Source organism: Bos grunniens, chromosome 20 (genome assembly GCF_055505025.1).
Source record: "Bos grunniens cultivar Pamir isolate PY7600 chromosome 20, Bosgru_T2T1.0, whole genome shotgun sequence".
Taxonomy (NCBI): Eukaryota; Metazoa; Chordata; class Mammalia; order Artiodactyla; family Bovidae; genus Bos; species Bos grunniens.
Window position 1 is genome coordinate 71,823,972 of NC_141184.1, and position 19,557 is coordinate 71,843,528.

Genomic DNA, 19,557 nt, shown 5'->3' on the forward strand with positions numbered 1-19,557 from the left:
AAACTCTCCAGCTTCACTTCTACTCATACATCTGGAAAGTTTTTCACTGTTGATAACAAGTTGATGGACAGAATTGACCATTTACATCAAGTCAACTTGTCGCATAAGGAAAAATCACTTTTACCTGACAACTTGCTGTAAAAATAAAAATATTAATATATAACCGTTCCATACTTCCTGCAGGGATGTGGAAAGACCATCTTTCTGAGCTCGTCTGTGCTCAAACACGGCCCACAAAGCTGTCTGTCTTGGCGTCAAATGGGCAGGCGACACCACCTGCATTTGCTGGTTGTTCCATTCACCCCCTGCCTTTCCCCCGGAGCATCCCGCTCGGCCGACAGGAACGGGCACCTCGGCCTGGGCTGACGTGATGAGAACAGTCTGAGCAGCAGCTCTGCCTGGTCCTGTGCAGGGTCACCGGCCTGCGGCCACTCTGAACATGGACTCGGGACACGGGCATAGCTGTGCGGGTGTGGCACCAGGCAGGCCTCGGGGCCCCCAGCCACCTGGCTGCACCCAGACCCAAGGCCCCCTGCTCACCACGAGGCAGGCCTTTGGATTCTATCCTGTTTTGAAAATTGTTATAACTGCCAAGACGGTGTCTAAAGAAAACATCTTAAATATACTGATGAGATGAGAAAAACTCAAACACACGTCCTTGGACCACTGTCTTACAACAAGCCAATCTTCACACTGCATTAAGTTAAAAAGGAAAATGCAGATCTGAGTGGGAATTTGCCAACCCCAAAACCCCAGCTTTCACCAGGTGGCTTTTCACCAGAACATGGGGGGCTCTGAGGGACACAGGAGGGTCCACGGGCTGCAGGGGACACTGCCTCGGTACCTCACTCACCTTGGGGCTCAGAGCTGAGGGGGGACACCCCACAACGCCCCCCCCCACCCCCACAGAGTGCTGACACCACACCACGGACAGAATGCCCTGGCTGACCGAGCTCTGTAATCAAGGGCCATCTCAAAACTGAAAATTCTTGAAGCAGACCTGAGGTCAGGTTTCTTACTATGGAACACTCAGACGTCCCTAGGAGAAGACAGCTCCTCAGAGAAACCGAGTTTCTGGGGAGCTGAGTTCAGGATCACCCACCGGATCTCTTCGTTGATGGCGTCCAGCTGCTCCTGCATCATCACGGTCAGAGTCTTGGCATCAGCCTGCCTGCCGGGCGACAGCTGAGTGGCCGAGCTGAAGAGGGCGACCCTGTCGCCCTTGTCGTCAGACACGCCCTCGTCACTCTCAAACGCCTGGGCCACGTCGGCCAGCATGCTGGCTTGCTGCGTGCGCTCCCAGTCCTGCTCCTTTGGGGTCTGCACCTGGGCACGACAGGACCACGTCTCATCAGCGACATTCAGGGCAGCTCAAGTCTATCAGGAACTGAACCCAATTTTACATGGAAGCCCTGACTCTGGATAAATGGGCCATGCTCATGAGACACTGCCATCTCTTAAGCGAACAGGACTCAAGAAACAGGCAGGGGGAGAATCCAGTTCCTAGATGGCCTGGTGACACTCAGGTCTCAGCGTGGACAGCAGGCAATCCTATGAGGTTATTCACAAGGGTGGGCTGACGGAGTCAGAGACAGAAACTGAAAATTACAAAAATACATCCATGCCTCCATCAGCCAGGCTGGAGGAAAATAAGAAAAAAGAACCCTTCAGCTCGGCAGCCGCTGGGTCCCTATCAGCGGTCATCACTGGTACCAGTTCACCAGAGTGTGCCATCCTCGCAGGCTCCCAGTCTTCCGTTTCCCAGGCTGGTCTGAACACCCACAGAGAGGCGCAAGCAGGGGCAGCCAGGAGACGGGAGGGCCAGCCCCTCTGCGGCTCTCCTCTCGGGACACAGGCCCTCGGGCTGTTCTGGGGGATGGCTCCTCACACTGCAAGGGTGGCTCTGTCATCAGAGACACATGGGATAGTGCCAGCGGGGCCCCGTGCCGCCCTCCCGCTCTCACACCTCACACCCTTCTCTCGGAAAACGTCCCCCCTGCCACACTGTCACCCAGGTCCTGCCTTCTTTCCCAGACAGGACCTCAAAGGAACTGAGGGGCAGCCTCGAGGTGCTGGCTTGCTGGCTCCCTGCCCCTGTGTCCAGTGCCCTAGCCTCCTGTCTTCATCACAACCCCGCCCCAGGGCTGGGCTACCCCATTTGCTGGCTCCGGGACCGCCTGCCATCATTCCTCCTCTGCTCCAGCGAACCAGCTGCCTATGGGTTCACCCCATCAGCCCGGTCGGCATGTCCTCTCCCTTCTCTTGCCTTCCAATTGCACAAGGGGAACCAGCAGATTCCTCCTCCAGGGCTCCCTGCAGCGCCCACTGCGGGTCTCTGAAAGCTCCTTGGGAGTGGCCTCTATGGTCCCCCTCCCTGCCAGGTCTCCACTTCTCTGCCAGCAGGCGGTGAGCCCCGCCCTGCAGGGCAATTCCCCGGGGGCTCGAGGAACCGGAGTTACCAAGCCCCTTCCTTTCCTTGCCCTCCCCCACGCCACCCCCAGCCCCCAGCATGTCTCTCCCTGGGCTCCAGGCCCTGCCCTCCCTGCAGTTATTCCTCAGTCCCTTGCACCCCTTCTCAACCTTGGAATGCAGGATGCCCCACAGCCCTACCCTTGCACCCCATCTCTCTCCACCGGCACCCGCCTGGTGACTTTACTGTGCTCGTGCCTTTAAATGCCATCTGTATGCCCACGACCCAAAGTCCACCCTGACCTGAATGAGGTCTCTCCCGGATGCAGGCCAGAACACTCAGCTGTTCTCCTGACACGTCCCCGGGACACCCAATGGGCTCGTCCACCTCAACAGGGCTGAGGCCTGGCTCTTAGCTCCCTGCCCCGGCAGCCCTCCTCACCTCAGGAAACAGGCTCTGGCCTCGAGCTGCTCAGGCCTGAGCCCAGGCTCCTCCCTGATGTGGCCTACTCTCTCCCTTGTCCCCGCTGGTTGACATGACCCTTTTTCTATCTCCGAGTGGCTACTTCTCTTCCTGCCTCTGGGTCTCTGGTTCAAGGTCACCCTCCTGGTGTCACCTCACTGGCCACCCTGTTTACACACGATCATCCCCTCCTCCTTGGACAACTCAGGCACTCTGGTCTCCTTTCCCTGCTCATTACTGTTCAACAGGCTGCGCAGGTTTAAAAAGGGGTCCACAAATTCTTCCATCCTCCTCCCTTCAAGAAGCAGAAGGGGCAACTCCTGCTCAGCCCCTGAGCGAGGCAGGACTTCGCAGCTCACTCTCGCAAACAGAAGTGAAGGTGTGCGGCCTTGAGACCAGGGCGTGAAAGGCCCCGGGCTAAACCCCGCACTCTCGCTCTCAGAGGGTGTTCTGAGGAGCGCCAGGCCATGGGAAAGCCACACGGCAGGGACCTCGGCCTGTCCCCAGCAGCCAGGTGAGTCTGAAAGCCTGCCATCCAGCCCTGGGGGGCCTTCCCTTGCCCTCAGGAGGCCCTGAACCAGGCCCGCCTGCTACAATGCACAGGCACTGGGGACTGTGAGCTGCTCCCTGGGAAGTCACTAAGCTTTGCAATGATTCGTTACGTAGCAGTGGATAAAGGACACACACGGTTTTTAATTCACTGCTGGAGTCCTACTTCTGACCATGTCTGGCCCAAACTAACTGCTCACTGAATGTGGAAGCTCAAAACACAGACATGTATGAACAAATACATGGCATGAATGAGGCGAAAAGATAAAGGCACTTAAACTCCCAATGAGAATTCTTCTCACTATAAGCTGATGGATATGTGTATCCATTTACTCGTAGGACGATTTCAAAACTGTGCTAATTAGTACCATGCTGGGCCTCACAGTAGGCCACAAATAATCAAAATTGGTTAAGGAAAAAAAGCATGCCTTCAAAGTAAACTCTTAGCCAGAAAAAGGAAAATGGGGAGACGTAAAGCAATCTATCAGCGCTTTGTTCCAAACCCACCTCAGGACCACAGTGTGAGGGGGCAGGTGCCTCACAAGGTGCCCACCAGGGATGGGAAGGGGGCGGTGGGGTCCTTGCCTCGGATGGCTCATCGTGCAGCGCTGCCAGCCGGCCTTTCTGGGGGCACCGCAGCACCGCCCCGTTGCCCAAGGAGTCTGCCGGCCGGTCCGCCACAGGGAACCTGAGGTCCGGGGCGCTGCCCAAGTGGGGTCGGCTGAAACACACGGGGAAGAAGAGTGCTGTTAGAAGAAAAGAGAGCTCACTCTGTCAGACGAGCCAGAGCCTGTCCATTTGGAAGATCGGCAATTTCACAGCAAATGGGCCCCCGGGAGGGCACTGCCCTCCTGGCTCCAATAGCAACAGGCCGCCCGCTGCTCTGCAGACACTCAGGGCTCATCCCCAGCAGCTGGAAAACTCCCGTATGTGGGGAAGGCAGTGCTGCCGCGAGGGTGTGGAGCTGACTAGGACAGGATCGGCTGTCTGGGGTTGGGGCGTCCAGGGTCCCCCTGGAGCCCGCTCTCAGGTCCCAGGGCAGGGTGTGCACCTGCTCTGCTTTCCCCTTGGCACCCCACCTCCCCTTTGGCCCACGCCTGCTCTGACCTCCCTCTCCCACGGGAGGTCTGTGGATCACAATCGCTGGTCTGCCTGGAACACTGTCTGCACCGCTCTCAGTGTTTTTAAAGGCGCCTCAGACAACCCGCAGCAGAAAAGCCTTGGACCCACAGCTCGGAGCTGAGCACCACTGGTGTCTCCCATTAAAGCAGAGGTGAGCGTGTCACCAGAGTCTGGGCTGAACAAGGCCCAGCACAGATGCTCAGGCCCTGAGCACTAAGGCCTGGGCCTGCAGGTGCCAGGAGCTCACTCAGCAGGGGCCTGCTGGGAGGCAGGGCAGCCCCGCCTTGACTGTGAGCAGCCTGCACTGCAGGACCGCCCGGGTTCTGCTCAGTCTTGTCTCTGGGACGAAGGTGGTGCCTCCATGTGCAGGATTCCCTAAACCCAGGAGACAGGGCCTTCCTCCGAGGACAGGACACCCCATACGTCTGCAGAGTGGCCAGGGCCAACCACCAGCTCAGCCTGCTCGGGGTCACACGCTGCTCTGCTCGACGGTTTTGTGAACACTGTGCTGCACAGGAGATGGAAGTCTGGAATCTCCAGGAGCCACACCTGTCTTCCCTCCCATCTCCCCTCCCTCCTGACAGAACTGTTCCCTTCTCTGCTCCACTTCCACCCAAGGGCCTCGGGCTAGAGCACACTTGGGAACTGAGTGGGGGGTACGACACAGTCCTGCTGTGGACTGGGGACCCTCGAGGGTCCTCTGAGGGCCACAGAGGCCTCCGGGTTGGGTCGACCCCCAACCATCACCTCCCAGTCCCCTTGCGGGGTGCAGCCTCCATCTCTCTCCCCCTCCTCACCCGAAGCTCTTTCCTCCGGGAGAAGGTCTCAGAGACAGGTTGACCTGCGGGGAGCGAGCCCCACCCCTGGCAAAGGTCATGAGGTAGGAGGCTTGGCATACGCAAAGGCGGGATCAAGCCTCAGGAGTCTCCCTGGAAATTCTCGAGCAATCTACCCCCAAAACCAGAGTCTGCCTACTTTCTGCTTTGTGCTTTCACCTACACCTCTGACTTTACGGGGGGCTGTCCCCCACTACCTCTCTGAAAAAAGAGTTAGCTTACAGCTCCAGTTAATAATTCCTGGGTGTGACAGTGTTTCAACCTACAAACTCCTTTGGAAATCCTCTAGCCTGCCTGAATAGGTTTTTCCGGCCACATGTGATTGTTCAGAGCCTCCCAACTGTGAGAGGCAGGAGATGTTCTAAACTGTCTAAACACAGATTCTTTTGAGTAGTTAAAAGATTGATTAGAAATTGTATTGGTGAAGGGATTTTCACTTGTTGGGCCAATGTTTGCTGCTAAGTTTCCATATCCCTTACCTGCTGTGTCCCTGGCAGTGTATTGATTAATATAATTGGTGTAAGTAGTAGCTTTAATGTTTGTAACCTGGGACCCTTGAGTTAATTCTTTTTCTTGTTATAGCCCACCACACCTTTGCTCTGTAGGAATGCAACTTTATCTAATGCTTTTGGAGGGTGGCTCCTGACCAATCACCTTTAGAGAAAAATAAGTTTTCTGAAGAGAAGGTCTTAAAGTGTTAACAGGCCTCTGGGCCAGAAGATGATGCAAATCACCTAAGCTTTTGCATATGATAAGTTTGCAGGAAGAAAGCCTGGCTTGCTGCAAGACTCTACCCCTTCCCTCATTATCCTCTATGCATAACTTAAGGTATAAAAACTACTTTGAAAAATAAAGTGCGGGCCTTGTTCACCGAAACTTGGTCTCACCATGTCGTTCTTTCTCTTACCTTCTGGCTGAATTATTCAGCCTCTTTTCTCCACTGAATTTCCTCACTGAGCTATCCTTATTTCAGCCTTTTTTCTCCACTGAATTTCTTCACTGAGCTATCCTCATTCTATTACTCTTTATATCCTTAATTAACATTTAATTAAGCAGTTGTTTCCTGATCCTCGCCGACGCCGTCCCCGCTTCGAATACCCTGGATCAGCTGGGGCTGGTCCCCGGCAGTGACCAATTCCTCTGGGAGGTCCCACCAAATACGCCGTGCCTGCCCTGCCTGTGAGCCAGTTTTCAGTCCCCACTCCCTCCCTCCTGAGGCAGCACAGTGCCCCCCACCCAGCCCACACTGCCCACAAGCCCCACTCTGAGGCCCCACCTGTGCTGCTAAGTCACTGCTGTGACCCCCTCCAGAGCTGCCTCCTGGAGACACCCCTCCCTCGCACTGGCCGCTGTGGCCCACTGTCTTCAGAGCACAGCGGCTCCTCCTGCCCCGCGGCTGCTTCCTCTTCTCGTCTCTCACTCTCAATGACACACACGGGACTGGTGACCAGGCCCCAGGCTTCTCCATCTGAAGCCCCCAATTGTGTCAGGCCTCGGTTCCTGGCACCAGGTCCCTCCTCGTTACCCAAAAACCCCCAAGAGGAGGAGGCCATGTCCACCTCCTCTTCCTCCACTGTCTACGCAGTCCTCCTCACACTCACCTCGTCCACCCTGGGAGCAGGGGTTCCCCACCTCTGACAGCCCCAGCCCCTCACCCTGGAGGAGCTCTGCCACCAAGTCCGGCCACGTCCCCTCCTGTTCTGTAGGGCACGTGCTCTCCTTGAACTCCACCCACCATGGTTTCAGACACAGGACCAGTTTCTGGCTCTGCCTTTGTCTCAAATGACATCTCCTTTTCTCTAGAAGAAGGCTGGGTGGGGGCTCTGGACTGCGAGGATCCCCTAAGCACACAAACACAGAAATATGCGTATGGGCTCCAAACTGTCTCCTAAGTCAGGATTCAAGCAGTAGTCCATTTCCTACAGGTGAATGAATGTCACCAGTAAGCACTTAATAACCTTTGCTAAAGTTTCTCTCTCACTTGTGACCATTTTCCGTGAAGAAGACAAAGAAACGTTTAAATACTTAATAAGAATTACCGCCCCTATAACAACGAGGAAGAAAAAATCAGGATGCTCAGTAATCTGCTCGCCTCATTCACAAGCCAGGTGATTCCTCCCACCGCAGTCAAAAGACTACAGGTCATTAACCTTCTGTGACTCTTCAGAAACGTCAGTGTCACAGTCTGTCAGGCCCCTCAAATGAATACGCCCAAATACCAACTGGTCGGCCCCCTACTTCCAAACCTCTGCCTGTGGTTTTGAGTGTTGTCAATCCTGTGACGACCACTCCGTGGTACCAAGTTTGACCCTAAGGAACGATGCTTGTCTCTTCCCTCTCGCTGGCCACGAAGCTACAGGCTCCTTGAGGTGCGACCATGAGCAACACCCAGTCATACTGTCCACACACCAGACAGGCCCTTGTCACACTCGACAGCGCTGAGGGGAGCTGCCCGGGGGAGCAGCCTACCTGTGGTGGAAGGGAGCCCCTCGCAGTCTCGTCTGGTCCACTTCGGCTCTCAGGGTTTCCAGGTTTAGAATCAGCTGGTCCTACGAAACAGCAAATGACACAGCCTGCACCGCTTGCTTTCTGGATGTAAAGTGACTTGCACCAAAATGTGCAGAACAGGTTACATCAGTAGGTATCAACTCCCAACATTGTAATTCTGAGAAAATGTTCTCTAAGAGTCCCTAGCAAATAGAAACACTCAGAACAATATTAACCCTTATAAACCATAATGAAAAGGAAGTTCCATCTCAGGTGTAGAAAAGGTTTCTCTGGAGGAAACATGGCAAGCCATTAACAACGATGAAGTCTGTAGAGAGAAGCTAGACTTCAGGCGGGGGTTTCGGGTCAGGGGGACATGACTCACTCTATTGCCCTCCCTCCTCTCACTGCTTTAAACTGTCTCCATGGAGCTCACCTGCATTCCTCACATTCATTCCTCTACAGCCCACTTCACTTGCTCATGGGGTAAAACAAGTCAAACGGGCCAAGTTTGTGAGTCACTCAACTCAACCTGGAAGCTCTGTGCTGTCGGCCACGGCAGTCACTCGCCTCGTGCAGCCCATGAGCACGTGAGACAGGCTGGTGCAAAGCCCGATGTGGAAATCACACTGAGGATTTCAAGACTCGTGGTGAAAGAAGGACGTCGAGTAGCCCGTTGGTTTTTAGGAAATTTTAGATTGTGTAGGTGGCTCGTATTATCTTTCTGACGCACAGCACAGTCCACGTGAATGGCTCACGCTTTGTCTGAGCTTTTGGGTGATCCCTGAAAGGACTACTCAGAATTCTGAACCACACACAACAGCCACACACTCTAAATCCATCTATAATGCAAACACATTCAGTGTTCAAAACCAGAAGTGCTATAGGTGATATAGCAGTGGATTAGCCATAAGGAAAATGGAACTCGACTTCTGCTAAGCATCTGCTCAAACTCATGTCCACTGAGTTGGTGATGCCATCCAACCATCTCATCCTCTGTCATCCACTCTCTTCCTGACTTCAATCTTTCCCAGCATCAGGGTCTTTTCCAATATGAAAATTCATATTAAAAAACTGGAAATAATTACCTCAAGCAATTTTTAAATGCAATAACAAAGTTGCCAAGTCTGTGTTTTATAAGATGAGCATCAATTTCAAGGTTTAAAAAGCTGTTTTAGGACCTACTGTATTAAAAAAAATGGAGAGAAGACAAAAGAATGATCTATTTGAGATTGGCTCTGTATGAGAAATTGCTGAGAATAATTGACGGGACGGGTCATGGGTATTTATTATACTACTCCATCCACTTTTGTGCATGTTTGCAATTCTCTATCGTAATACATTTAAAAAGTTTATTTTCTGTTAAAGCAGAGTCTTCTCCAGCAACACAATTCGAAAGCATCAATTCTTCAGTGCTCAGCCTTCTTTATGGTCCAACTCTCACACCCATATGTTACTACCGGAAAAACCATAGTTTTTGAGTATATGGTTTGTCATATATGGTTTGAGTATATGGTTTGTCGGCAAAGTGATGTCTCTTACTTTTCAATATGCTGTCTATGTTTGTCGTAGCTTTCCAAGGAGCAAGCATTTTTTAATCTCATGGCTGCAGTCACCGTCTGCAGTGATTTTTGAGCCCAAGGAAACAAAACCTGTCACAGCTTCCACAATAAGGCGTCGGCATTCAAAGATTTTTAAAGCAAAACAAAAGTTGACTTTGAATTGGCTTAGTCTAGTCATAAACAGCATCCCGATCTCAACAGCCTCTGAGCAGCAGTTATGAAAGTAAGAAGTGCACACCTGATCGGCAGATATTGAGCTCTCTGCCTAAGCGGGGAGGGCGCCTCACCGCGGGTCTCATGATGGGAGTCAGAAGCACAGCTCCCTGGAAGTTCGCCTGTGAGGCTCTGCAGTCCAGGCCCAAGAACACAGGTATGGTGGGGACAGTACTGACACGTGAGGCTGGACCCGGGATCCCCACTCCATTTCCTGGATGGTCTGTATTGCCGTGTGGCCAGCCTTTCCAGGAAACCTCTCTCAGGACTCGGTGATGTGAGCCTCCACCATCACCCTTTCCTGACGCGCCTTCTGTTGCAGGGCAACTGCGGTTCTCCTGTCTAGAGGCAGCCATCCTACACACACACCGTTTCTGGACCAGCGGTTTGGCATGTGGGACTCCAGCGCCACGTCCGAGGCAAGCAGGCTCCACACCTGGGTGCCATGCCTTCAGTTTCATGGGCCCCAGGCTGGCACCCCTAGGTTTGTCTGAGGGGCAGTTGGGAGGTCCACCTGTATCCCAAGCAGCTCCCCGGACTGGCTGGTCAGAGCAACAAGCAGCCTCTTTGAATGTGGGGAAGACCTGGCTCCTACTCACTGCCTATGGGCGACCACCTCTGGCCCTGCTCCCAAGGAGGTGGGTGCCCGGATCAGCAGATGGGGCCACACAGGCACACACTGGATGCCAGAGACGGGACTGGTGGAGAAAGGCAGTGCTGGCCCCTGCCCAAGCCACGTCTACTGCCCAGACACCGCCTCCCTGTCAGCACAAGCACCCGCTGCAGCTCCTTGTTCTTTGCCTCCAGTTGGGCCTCCATCTGGCGCAGCCTATCCTCGATGCTGCTGTGTCTCTCTCTCCTGCCTGTCGGCCAAGAACAGCGTCAGCTCCGCTCACAACAACCCTGTCCTGACAGCACGCGGGCTGTGATCGCAGGGGCGGCAAGCGGGCCATGCTCTGTGCGAACCACGGGCCCTGGGTTCGCCAGGAGCACTCCCGCATGCCTGCTCACACAGCCTGCGTGGCTTCGTGTGTGACACATGGCTCACGGAGGATGCTGGTGACCAGCTCGTGAGAGGAGACGTGCTCCCCGTGCCCCAGGCCCCACACCCACGGCCGCTGCGCTCCCTCCTCGGACTGCCTGTGGCGAGCCCGCGTGAGCAGCAGACAGCGGCAAACGCGAGGCACCCGTTCTACCTTCCTAAGCTGGGAAGGAAGTTCGAACCGTTTAGCCTCCTGAGTGGTGGAGCTTCCGGAAGACAAAAGGTCGGACTACAAGGCCGACTGGGGATGGACAGCAGAGATGCCAGGGGAGAGGAGAAACCAAGCCTGGAGAGGAAGATCACAGGCAGAAGGGTGCCCCCTGGCGGCTGTTAGTGACCCTGCTCTGGGAGGGTCTGTGAGCACCGGACACCGGCGGCCTCCAGCGACGTGATGGCCCCTCGGGCACTCACTGAGCTCCTGGCAAGGCTTCCGACAGCCGCGTCAGCACAGACCCGGCCCGACTCTCTATGTTCAGCCAGTGCACACCGGCAGCGCAGGGCAACACCTTTCCCATCAGAAGGACAGGGTGGGCTGGCTGGCTGGCTGGCAATGGGGTCGGTGCCCCCAGCAGCGCCACATCCCAAGGACATGGCCTCTCACCCGCGGGCTCCTGGGGATGGCGAGTGGGGAGTGGGGCCTCGGGTCTGCACGTGCCCTGCTGGGACTTCTTTAACAAGTGTATGGATAAAACTTAAAACTGTGTTCATTACAGAGCTATTTTGGCCATCTCTTAAACGAGAATGGGATTTTTCTAGGTCTCTATCCTGCTAGGCTTTGAGTGGCTGACTGAACTCTGAGCAGCAGTGACTCGGAGCTGAAGCGTCCTGGGGACACACAGAACTCGGGACAAAACTGGAGGGAAATTAACGTAGGGATGACGCAGAAGTGGGGCGTGCCTGACACTCAGGGAGCGCTCCCATCTCAGACTGGCAGCACGACCCCCATGTCTGCGCTCCTGTGTGGACTGAGCAGCACGGGCAGGGGCGCGGTGGGAGAGCAGGGGAACAGGCCCTCCCTGTGCCCGCCCCCCAGGGACCCAGAGCAGCACCTTGGAGAGCGAGGCCACCCTCTGCGCCTGCTCCGCCTCCACCTCGGGCAGCGTCTCTGCCCTCCGCAGTCTCTGCTGCAGCTTCTCTACCAGCTCCAGGCGCTCCTGCAACTGGCGGTTCTTATCCTCTGTCTACAAAGGGAGAGCAGAGGATCAACACAGGCCGAGAGGTGTAGCCACTGTCGCTTTAAGTAAGCTGAGACAAAACCTAAATGCACATGTCTAGTGGATTCATTCTGTTTCGGAAGCTCCCTCAGGGTATATATTCTCTCAGTGTTCCTGGGCTTGATCTCAGTGAGCAGAACACCTCCTGCCAGAGTATTTGCTTTTCCTAAACATTCCCCAAGGACATCTTAAAAAAAAAAAAAAAAAAGTTCTTCTATATTAAAGAAGATCTGTAGAATCTTATTCATTCTTATTGACAAGTTACGGGAAGAAGGGTTCACTACAGACCCTTCTTAAAACGTCACCAGAATCATCATTTAGAGGGAACCCTACCGACCGCAGATGGCTACGGGCGTGTAAGCCAAAATATGGCTTTCATCTCCTCTGAAATACAGACCTGATAAGAGCATGCCTGGTGAAATGCCAGTCAACTAGTATTTGTAAATGCACGATTATTCTTTTAACAGATCTTCTTACTCTGAAAAACTTTCAATGTAGAACATTTAGACAGATTCTTTTTTAAAAAAGAAAAAAATTAAACTATCTATAAGCTCAGGTTCCTGAGAGGTTAGCGTTTGCTTCTAAGCAGCTTTCTTACTTTTTCTGTGTGCGTATTCCTCTATGTACGTACACAAACAATATGCTATGCTTTAAAACCCGCAGAAAACAATAGCATATGGTACATAGTATTTTCTGATCTGCCTTTTACAGCCATTATTTTGTATATCGTGATGCTTTTAATTAGCATTCCCCATCATACTTTTCAATGGCTTTCTAGTATTTTATTTTTGGGGTGGGGACAATGATACACTTTGGCACGCACCAGACTGACTCACTTTGTTTTGGAGAAGCCAGATTTGGTTTTCCTGGTTAAGTCCTGATTATCTGAGACCACTCGGGAACAGGAGCGAGTAAGGCTCACCACACCACAGGAAGTACAAACCCTAATCAGACCGGAGCTCTAACCCTGCCTTTTGTCACAGTGACCCCAGTTCCCAACAGGCAGCCAGCTGCTGTGAAGTTCCCTGCTGCTCTCTACTCTTTCAGTAACAACTCTAACAAGCCAACAGATTCACCTTCAAGTAAAACAAAAGAGTCAGGAATGGAATTCCACAAAATGGTTAAACCAAGTCCCAAATAATTCAAACCTGTAAGTTGCAGTCACCCGCAATTTTTTAAAAATGTATTTCCTTCCAGTACAGCTGATTTACCATGATGTACATCCACACTTTTGAACACAGTATTTTAGGGTCATAAGAACTTTACACTGGGACTTGATTTCCAATGTGGGAGTCACATGAAAAGATCTTTACCTTCCTTCCTCAGTAATTCACTACTATAAAAGTCAGACACGGTTCATAAAAGCCATTACCTGTCGATGCCTAGAATCCTTATTTGCAATTTCATTTTCAAGTTTATTACTGATGTCGTCCTAAGTTTCAAATCAAACATAAAGTTAATGTCCTCAGAATAAAAGTCCTAGACACGGCAGTTTTCTCGGATGTGAGCAAAAATGCGCCTATCCCAAAGGCCACGATTGGCACCCATCTGTCTTAACGTTCTGTCCAGCCACTTGGTTTACCAAGCTTCTTTTCTACATCATAAACCCAAACAGCAAACGAAAAGTATACTAAACTACCCTGTTATTCCAAGAATTCCAGGAGGGAAGGTATCTGGCATGAAGTCAGGACCTCTGTCGGCTACACCATACAGGTGGGCTTGACCCAGAACAAGGAGGGACCTTCAACAGATCCAACGGGGAGCTCTGAGGCTCGTTTCCTCGAGTGAAAGTTGGAAAAGTCTCATGCAATTTCCTCAGAATTAAAGTAGAATATTAACGAGTGGAAACAGAAGTCAAATTGTACACAACTGGGAGCAGCCTTCTCAAGCCTAGTTCTTCAAAAGCAGAGTTACACCACATGGATGAAATGCTCAAACCAGGACCAGAACTTGCTGCTGGTGCAACTCCTGTCCGCCACTTCAAAATCCACTTCAGGTCCCTCCCTGGTCACTAAGTAACCAATGTGGGCAAAGTCCTAACTTTAAAAGTGAAAGGTCTTGAAAATGCGTTTTCTAGAATTCTATACATATTAAACTCTGCCACCTAATCTCCTGTTGCCAAAGAGTAGTGTGAATAGCTTATGCAAACCTGTGCAAATATTTCTGTTTTGAGTTCTCACACAGAATTACTCACACCAAGCTACTAAACAAGTACACCTGCTGTACCACATGTTGGAGGGGTTCTCTCTGAGACGGTCTCACGGGGGAGGGGTGGGCCGGGTGGGTGCTGTCTGTCTGTGCACAGAGGAGAGGCGAGGCTCACAGGAAGAGGCCTGAGTCCCCAGCACTCTCTGTTTTCACAGTGACCGCTAGGGAGTTTCTCATAAATCAGGACACCCGCAGACATGACCGCCAGAGACATCACGATTCCACATGGTTACACAGCTCGGGCCTGAGGATCTGAGGGTGAGCAAACACCACTCGACTTGTCTGACCGCCGGTATCACTGTCACACATCCCTTCAAGGAGCGGAACCTCAGAAAACTCGAGAAGATGGCCAGGCAAGCTGCCTCAGCAGAGCCCACACAGCATGCTCCCATCTCTCCGAGAGAACAGGCTCCACAGGTGTCACCAGACTCGCCTGAGTGAATCAGAAGCAAATTTCAGCATCATCAGGAACACATTCGACAGGCAGTTGCGGGGGGCGGGGGGCGGGGATGAACCGGGAGACTCGGGTTGACATATATACAGCACTGATACTACACATAAAGTCAACGAGTGAGGACCTAGTGTACAGCACAGGGAAGTCTGCTCAGTGCTCTGTGGTGAAGCAAATGGGCAGGAAATCTAAAAGAGAGACAGACACGTAAATAGATAGATAGATAGATGACTGATTCACTTTGCTGTACAGCAGAAATTGACACAGCAGTGTAAAGCAACTATACGCCAATAAATGAATGAATGGATGAATGAATTTTTAAAAAAGGAACACAGTGGGCCCCCTAGAACTTGTGGAAATGAGGAGTCCACACCCAGGGTGCGGCACAGCGTCAGGGCTGCCCTCATGTTGGTCCACTGCCAACGGACCGCCTGGACCAGGCCTCTTCTACCCCAGAGACCTCGGTGCAGAGGCAGGGAGGCAGCCAGTTGTGGTCTCTCCAGTGCTCTGCTCTTACTCACGCAGCCATCCCAAGGCTGAGATCCCCGGGAGAACAAGAAACCCACATTCCACCTCAGGACAACAGACACAGCTGCAGTCACTCACTTCGCGGATGTCCTGCTCAAGTTTTCTGTTCATGTTCTTGGACTTGAGGAGGTCCTTCCTGGCCGTGTCCAGGTCCTCCTCCAGATGTTTCACGTGGGCAGAGAGGGCTGCCAGGCGCTCCTCCATCTGGCTCTGCTCCCGCAACTGCCTCTCTATGATTTCCTGGAGCTCCATCTTCTTAACCATGTCTTCCTTGTGGCTTAGAGAGCCGTCGGAGGGTCTCTAAGGGGGAAAGGAAGCCTTACACAGCCTGGTTTTGGGAGGGAGGGAACACAGTACTTCCGGGCAATCTGTGAGGTCAAAACTGCCTTCTGCGCTCTGGGAGCTCACAGGACCCTCGTGGCCACTCAGACCTACATGGTGCATCGGTGAGAGGTCCCAACAGCCCCGCACAGACTGGATGGTAAGACGAGAACCAGACAGAGAGCGAGACCAAGGACTTGCCTTTCCATTGGCGCTTGGCATGTTTTCTTGCTCATGATGTACATGAAGCACCCTGTCCGTTAGTATCTTTTCCTGGTTATTCTCCTCTGAAAGAATCATCTGCTAAAACCAAAAAAATTGAATCAGAGTTAAGAAATAAGTAAAGACAGCAAAACTCCACCTGGAAAACTCAACTCTAAACTGAAAACACAACATAAAAAGAAAATACATGGTGATGCTATCCATCCCGAATACCACCAGGTGATTAGAGTCAGAATTTGTCTTCTACTGGACAAAGGGGTACTTAAGAGATCCTGCAACTCTGAGCCACAAGTCTAGTTTACTAGTCATTAAAATAACCCTGGTGGGCGGGTCCTCAATCAGAAAGATAAATAACATCTGATGCCCACCACTACAGCCTTCATTCTTTTTTAAAATGAAAGGATTCAAATGACAAACCCTTCACGGAAATTACACAAAGACTGATCAAACTTACCTCTTTATGTGTGGCACCTAATTCTTCTTCTAACAAACTACACCTTTCGAGTGCTACTCGTAATCACGCTCTCAACTCAAATAAAAGGGGCCGAGTCACTGTGTGTTGATGTGTGTATATACGTTAGTACACTTCTTAGTGTATACTCACCCTAATACATGGATACTGTCACAGAATACCTTGAATGTCTCTCATTGATCTTAACATCAAGAGAATCTGCTTGTTAACAGCTTTAAATTCTAAGTTTGAGAGAACAAAATGTTCTCCTAAATTAATTATTACCCAGTTTTTAACTGCAAATTGATATACAGAATATAATAAATCTTGAGACATTCATGCCAACTAATACTTTTTAACTGGGGGCTTCCCAGGTGGCTCAGTGGTAAAGAATCCGCCTGCCAATGCACGAGGGCAGGTTCGATCCCTGGGTCAGGAAGATTCCCTGGAGTAGAAGATGGCCACCCACTCCAGTATTCATGACTGGGAAGCCCCATGAAGAGAGGAGCATGGTGGGCTACAGTCCACAGGGTTGCAAAGATTCGGACACGACTGAGCATGTATGCAGGCAACGCTTTTTAACCATATAAAACTCTGAATTCTTACAGAAAAAAAAAAGTATATACAAGAATTCAAGACGCTCAAAAGTCAACTAGTTACATAAATATGTGCATCATCCGCCTAACAAGGCAGCAAGTGTACAAATCCAGGACGGCCGGATGGCTGGTACCTTCTCGTCCAGGGCCTTGTGGTGTTCAAAGAGCCATTTCAGCGCCCTGAGCACCTCCACCTCACTCCTCATGCCGGCTGGGGACTGCGCCTGCCGCTTGCCTGCTGTCATCCCGACGGGTGGAATATGTCGCGAAACCAGGCACTCCAGGTGCTCCAGCAGCAGCTGCAGGGCAGGGCCAAAGGAACACCTTCAACCTCATGCTCGAACTCCGGGCCGATAACTCCTCTCAGCCTCACGCTATAGCCGGAAACATGCTAAGGCACGTCGGAATCCTGCCAGTTCAGTCGAAAGTTAGAGTGGACTTCCCCAGGGGTCCAGTAGTTAAGACTCCACACTTCTTCAAGGATCATGGGTTTTAACCCCTGGTCAGAGAACTAAGATCCCACACAAAGTGTAGCGTGGACAAAAATGTAAGTTAAGAGAACTCCCCCCTCATATGTACTAAAATTACATTAGCTCTCATCAGAAATTTGAAGCAAGGTATGAGAACCCAGAACTGATCCACCCTGGTCTGTTCAGTGGGAAGATGTGGAAAATGACTTGAAAATCAGACAATGTTTAAAGACAGCACACGGAGGCCAGCAGTGACCCCCGCAGGGCAAATGTCAACACGTGAGAATCCCCCTACTGACCCTCGTGTTGTTTCTTTCAGCTTTCAGCTGAGCGATTTCCTCTTTGGCTTTACAAAGCTGCTCCCTGTAGGTGTATCCTTCGGGAGTTGGAAATTCCTAGAAAACAGTTAAATGAGAAACTAAATGCAAACATAAATTGAAAAGAGAGCGAGACTGTGAAGACTGACCCTGTCAAGTCTCTCCAGGCTCCACACAAAGGATCTCCATGCCCTTCCAGAGAAGAGGGGTCCACTGACCCCAAGACCACACAGACCACCACAACTCAGAGTGGCCTTCAGCCTCCACCTCGACCTGGCAGGCACGTGGCAGGAGAGAACCTGGAATCCAAGCCTGCCTTCTCAAGACCCAGGGACATTTGAGAAACTTTCCAAAACGTAAACCTAACAACAAAGTGGATAAAGAGATTCTTAAACGACACACAGACCTGGAGCCACTGGGGAAAGTGAAGAAAAAAAAGAAGGTCTACAAGGCCACGAGGCTTTGGAGTGTTCCTCTGGGAAAAAGGCGGATGGCACCTCAAAGCCATCTGTTAGCCTGACTCCACAGAAGCCACCCAGTCATTCAATCAACCGGTTAAAATGTTAAATTTATGTTATATGTACTTTACCACAATTTGCGTGCATGCGGGGCCATCCACGTGGTGAACTTGCTCAAACTGAACCACACGGGGTCTTTCGTTCTTCTATTTTTCCTTGCAGAAATTAAAAAAATCCTGGGCTACGTATCCCCTACTACATACTGAGTGTTCAGCACCCAGAACAGTGCCCAGCACTTGTAAGAGGCATGCAGTAGACATGTGTAGCTATGAGGGTGTATGTCATACACGTAAGCAGTAGGTACCTGTCATTAAAATACTGGACACACTGGTGTGTGTTTTGTAACATGGGAGACATTAACGGGCTTAGCCGTTCTGCTTCAAGGACTGACTCTCTAGCTCGATCCTCATGCCCCAGAGATTCCTCCAGCCCGTATATCCTTTCTTTGCAAGAAGGGAGACATTAAGGGCCTTACCCTTTCTGCTTCAAGGACTGACTCTATAGCTCAGTCCATGTGCCCCAGTGACTTCTCCAGCCAGTGTTTCCCTTCTTGTGGGGCCCCCGCCCATCTTCCATGCAGCAACTGCACAACCTCTTACAAGGTAAACCTGCTGGGGTCGATCCTGCCCACTAAGGCCAGAATGCCCTGGCCGGCAGGGCCCACAACCATGCTAACAAAATGAAACACAACCCCAATGCTTCGCCGGGTGAGGGCCAATCTGACGGGCCCAGCCCCCGGCTGCTCTCACCTCAGGCCGCTCTGCTTCCAGGACGTGGGCCGAGGCCAAGTCCTTCCTAGTCTTCGCCTTTGCCTTTGGGTTGCAGCGCTGGAATAACGCCCAAAGGCGGGCCCTTCTGCGACCCATCCTCGCGGATAGGGGCAGCCCCCGACTCGGGGGCAACCGCTGTTTCACGGTAGGATACCTCGGCTACCGAGCTATCACCACCAATCTCACACTACGACCACCACTCTCACACACACTGCTCTCACACACCACTCTCACACACACCGTTCTCACACTATGACCACTGCTCTCACACTATGACCACCAAATGGCATGAAGGCTCCGCCTCCAGCACATCTCCCAGGAGCCCAGAACTGGAACCCACTCGGTCACAAGGGGCTCCGTGGCAACAGGGGGGCTGGGCTCAGGTCCACTGTCAAGGGTGCAGAGAGGGGGGAGGGGCTGCCAAAAAGTCAACAATTGAGTGCGCAGTGCAGGAGAAGGCAGGCTGTGCCCACAGCTCAGGCCCCCTGTCAAACACGACCCTGCAAGGTACTGGGTCACAGTCGAACCAACCAGTATAAACTCCTTCAGAAACCACCACCCCTGGGAATGAGCATGTCTTCTAAGTGGGCTTCTGCCCCCTCTACCCCCCAAACAAGCCTCCAGTGAGGCTACTGAAAGGGCAGCCCTGAACTCAAGGGCGTCCCCAGAACCCACTCAGCTGAGGAGGACTCACCACGCTAGCTGCCCCTCACTCTCACCCTGAGCTCAGTCCTCCCTGTCGGACTCCCTCACTCGAGCTCAGCAAGGGCTTGACCAACCTCACTCCAGGCACTTAAAATGAACCCAC

At 52.2% G+C, this 19,557-nt stretch overlaps 1 protein-coding gene across 1 annotated transcript in view; it reads right to left on the reverse strand.

Moving 5' to 3' along the window:
• The window catches only part of LOC147350649 (liprin-alpha-1-like), a 29,494-nt gene extending 10,410 nt beyond the window's left edge, over positions 1 to 19,084 (reverse strand). The window contains exons 1-9 of the mRNA XM_086362314.1: positions 18,729 to 19,084; positions 17,444 to 17,539; positions 16,809 to 16,973; positions 15,607 to 15,708; positions 15,163 to 15,384; positions 11,733 to 11,864; positions 7,849 to 7,928; positions 3,929 to 4,142; positions 1,103 to 1,326 (exon numbers count right to left, since the gene is read on the reverse strand). Of these exons, the coding sequence (XP_086218440.1) occupies positions 1,103 to 1,326; positions 3,929 to 4,142; positions 7,849 to 7,928; positions 11,733 to 11,864; positions 15,163 to 15,384; positions 15,607 to 15,708; positions 16,809 to 16,973; positions 17,444 to 17,539; positions 18,729 to 18,845 (1,352 nt within the window). The 5' untranslated portion in view covers positions 18,846 to 19,084. The remainder of the gene's footprint in view (positions 1 to 1,102; positions 1,327 to 3,928; positions 4,143 to 7,848; positions 7,929 to 11,732; positions 11,865 to 15,162; positions 15,385 to 15,606; positions 15,709 to 16,808; positions 16,974 to 17,443; positions 17,540 to 18,728) is intronic.
• Positions 19,085 to 19,557: the final 473 nt, after the last annotated feature.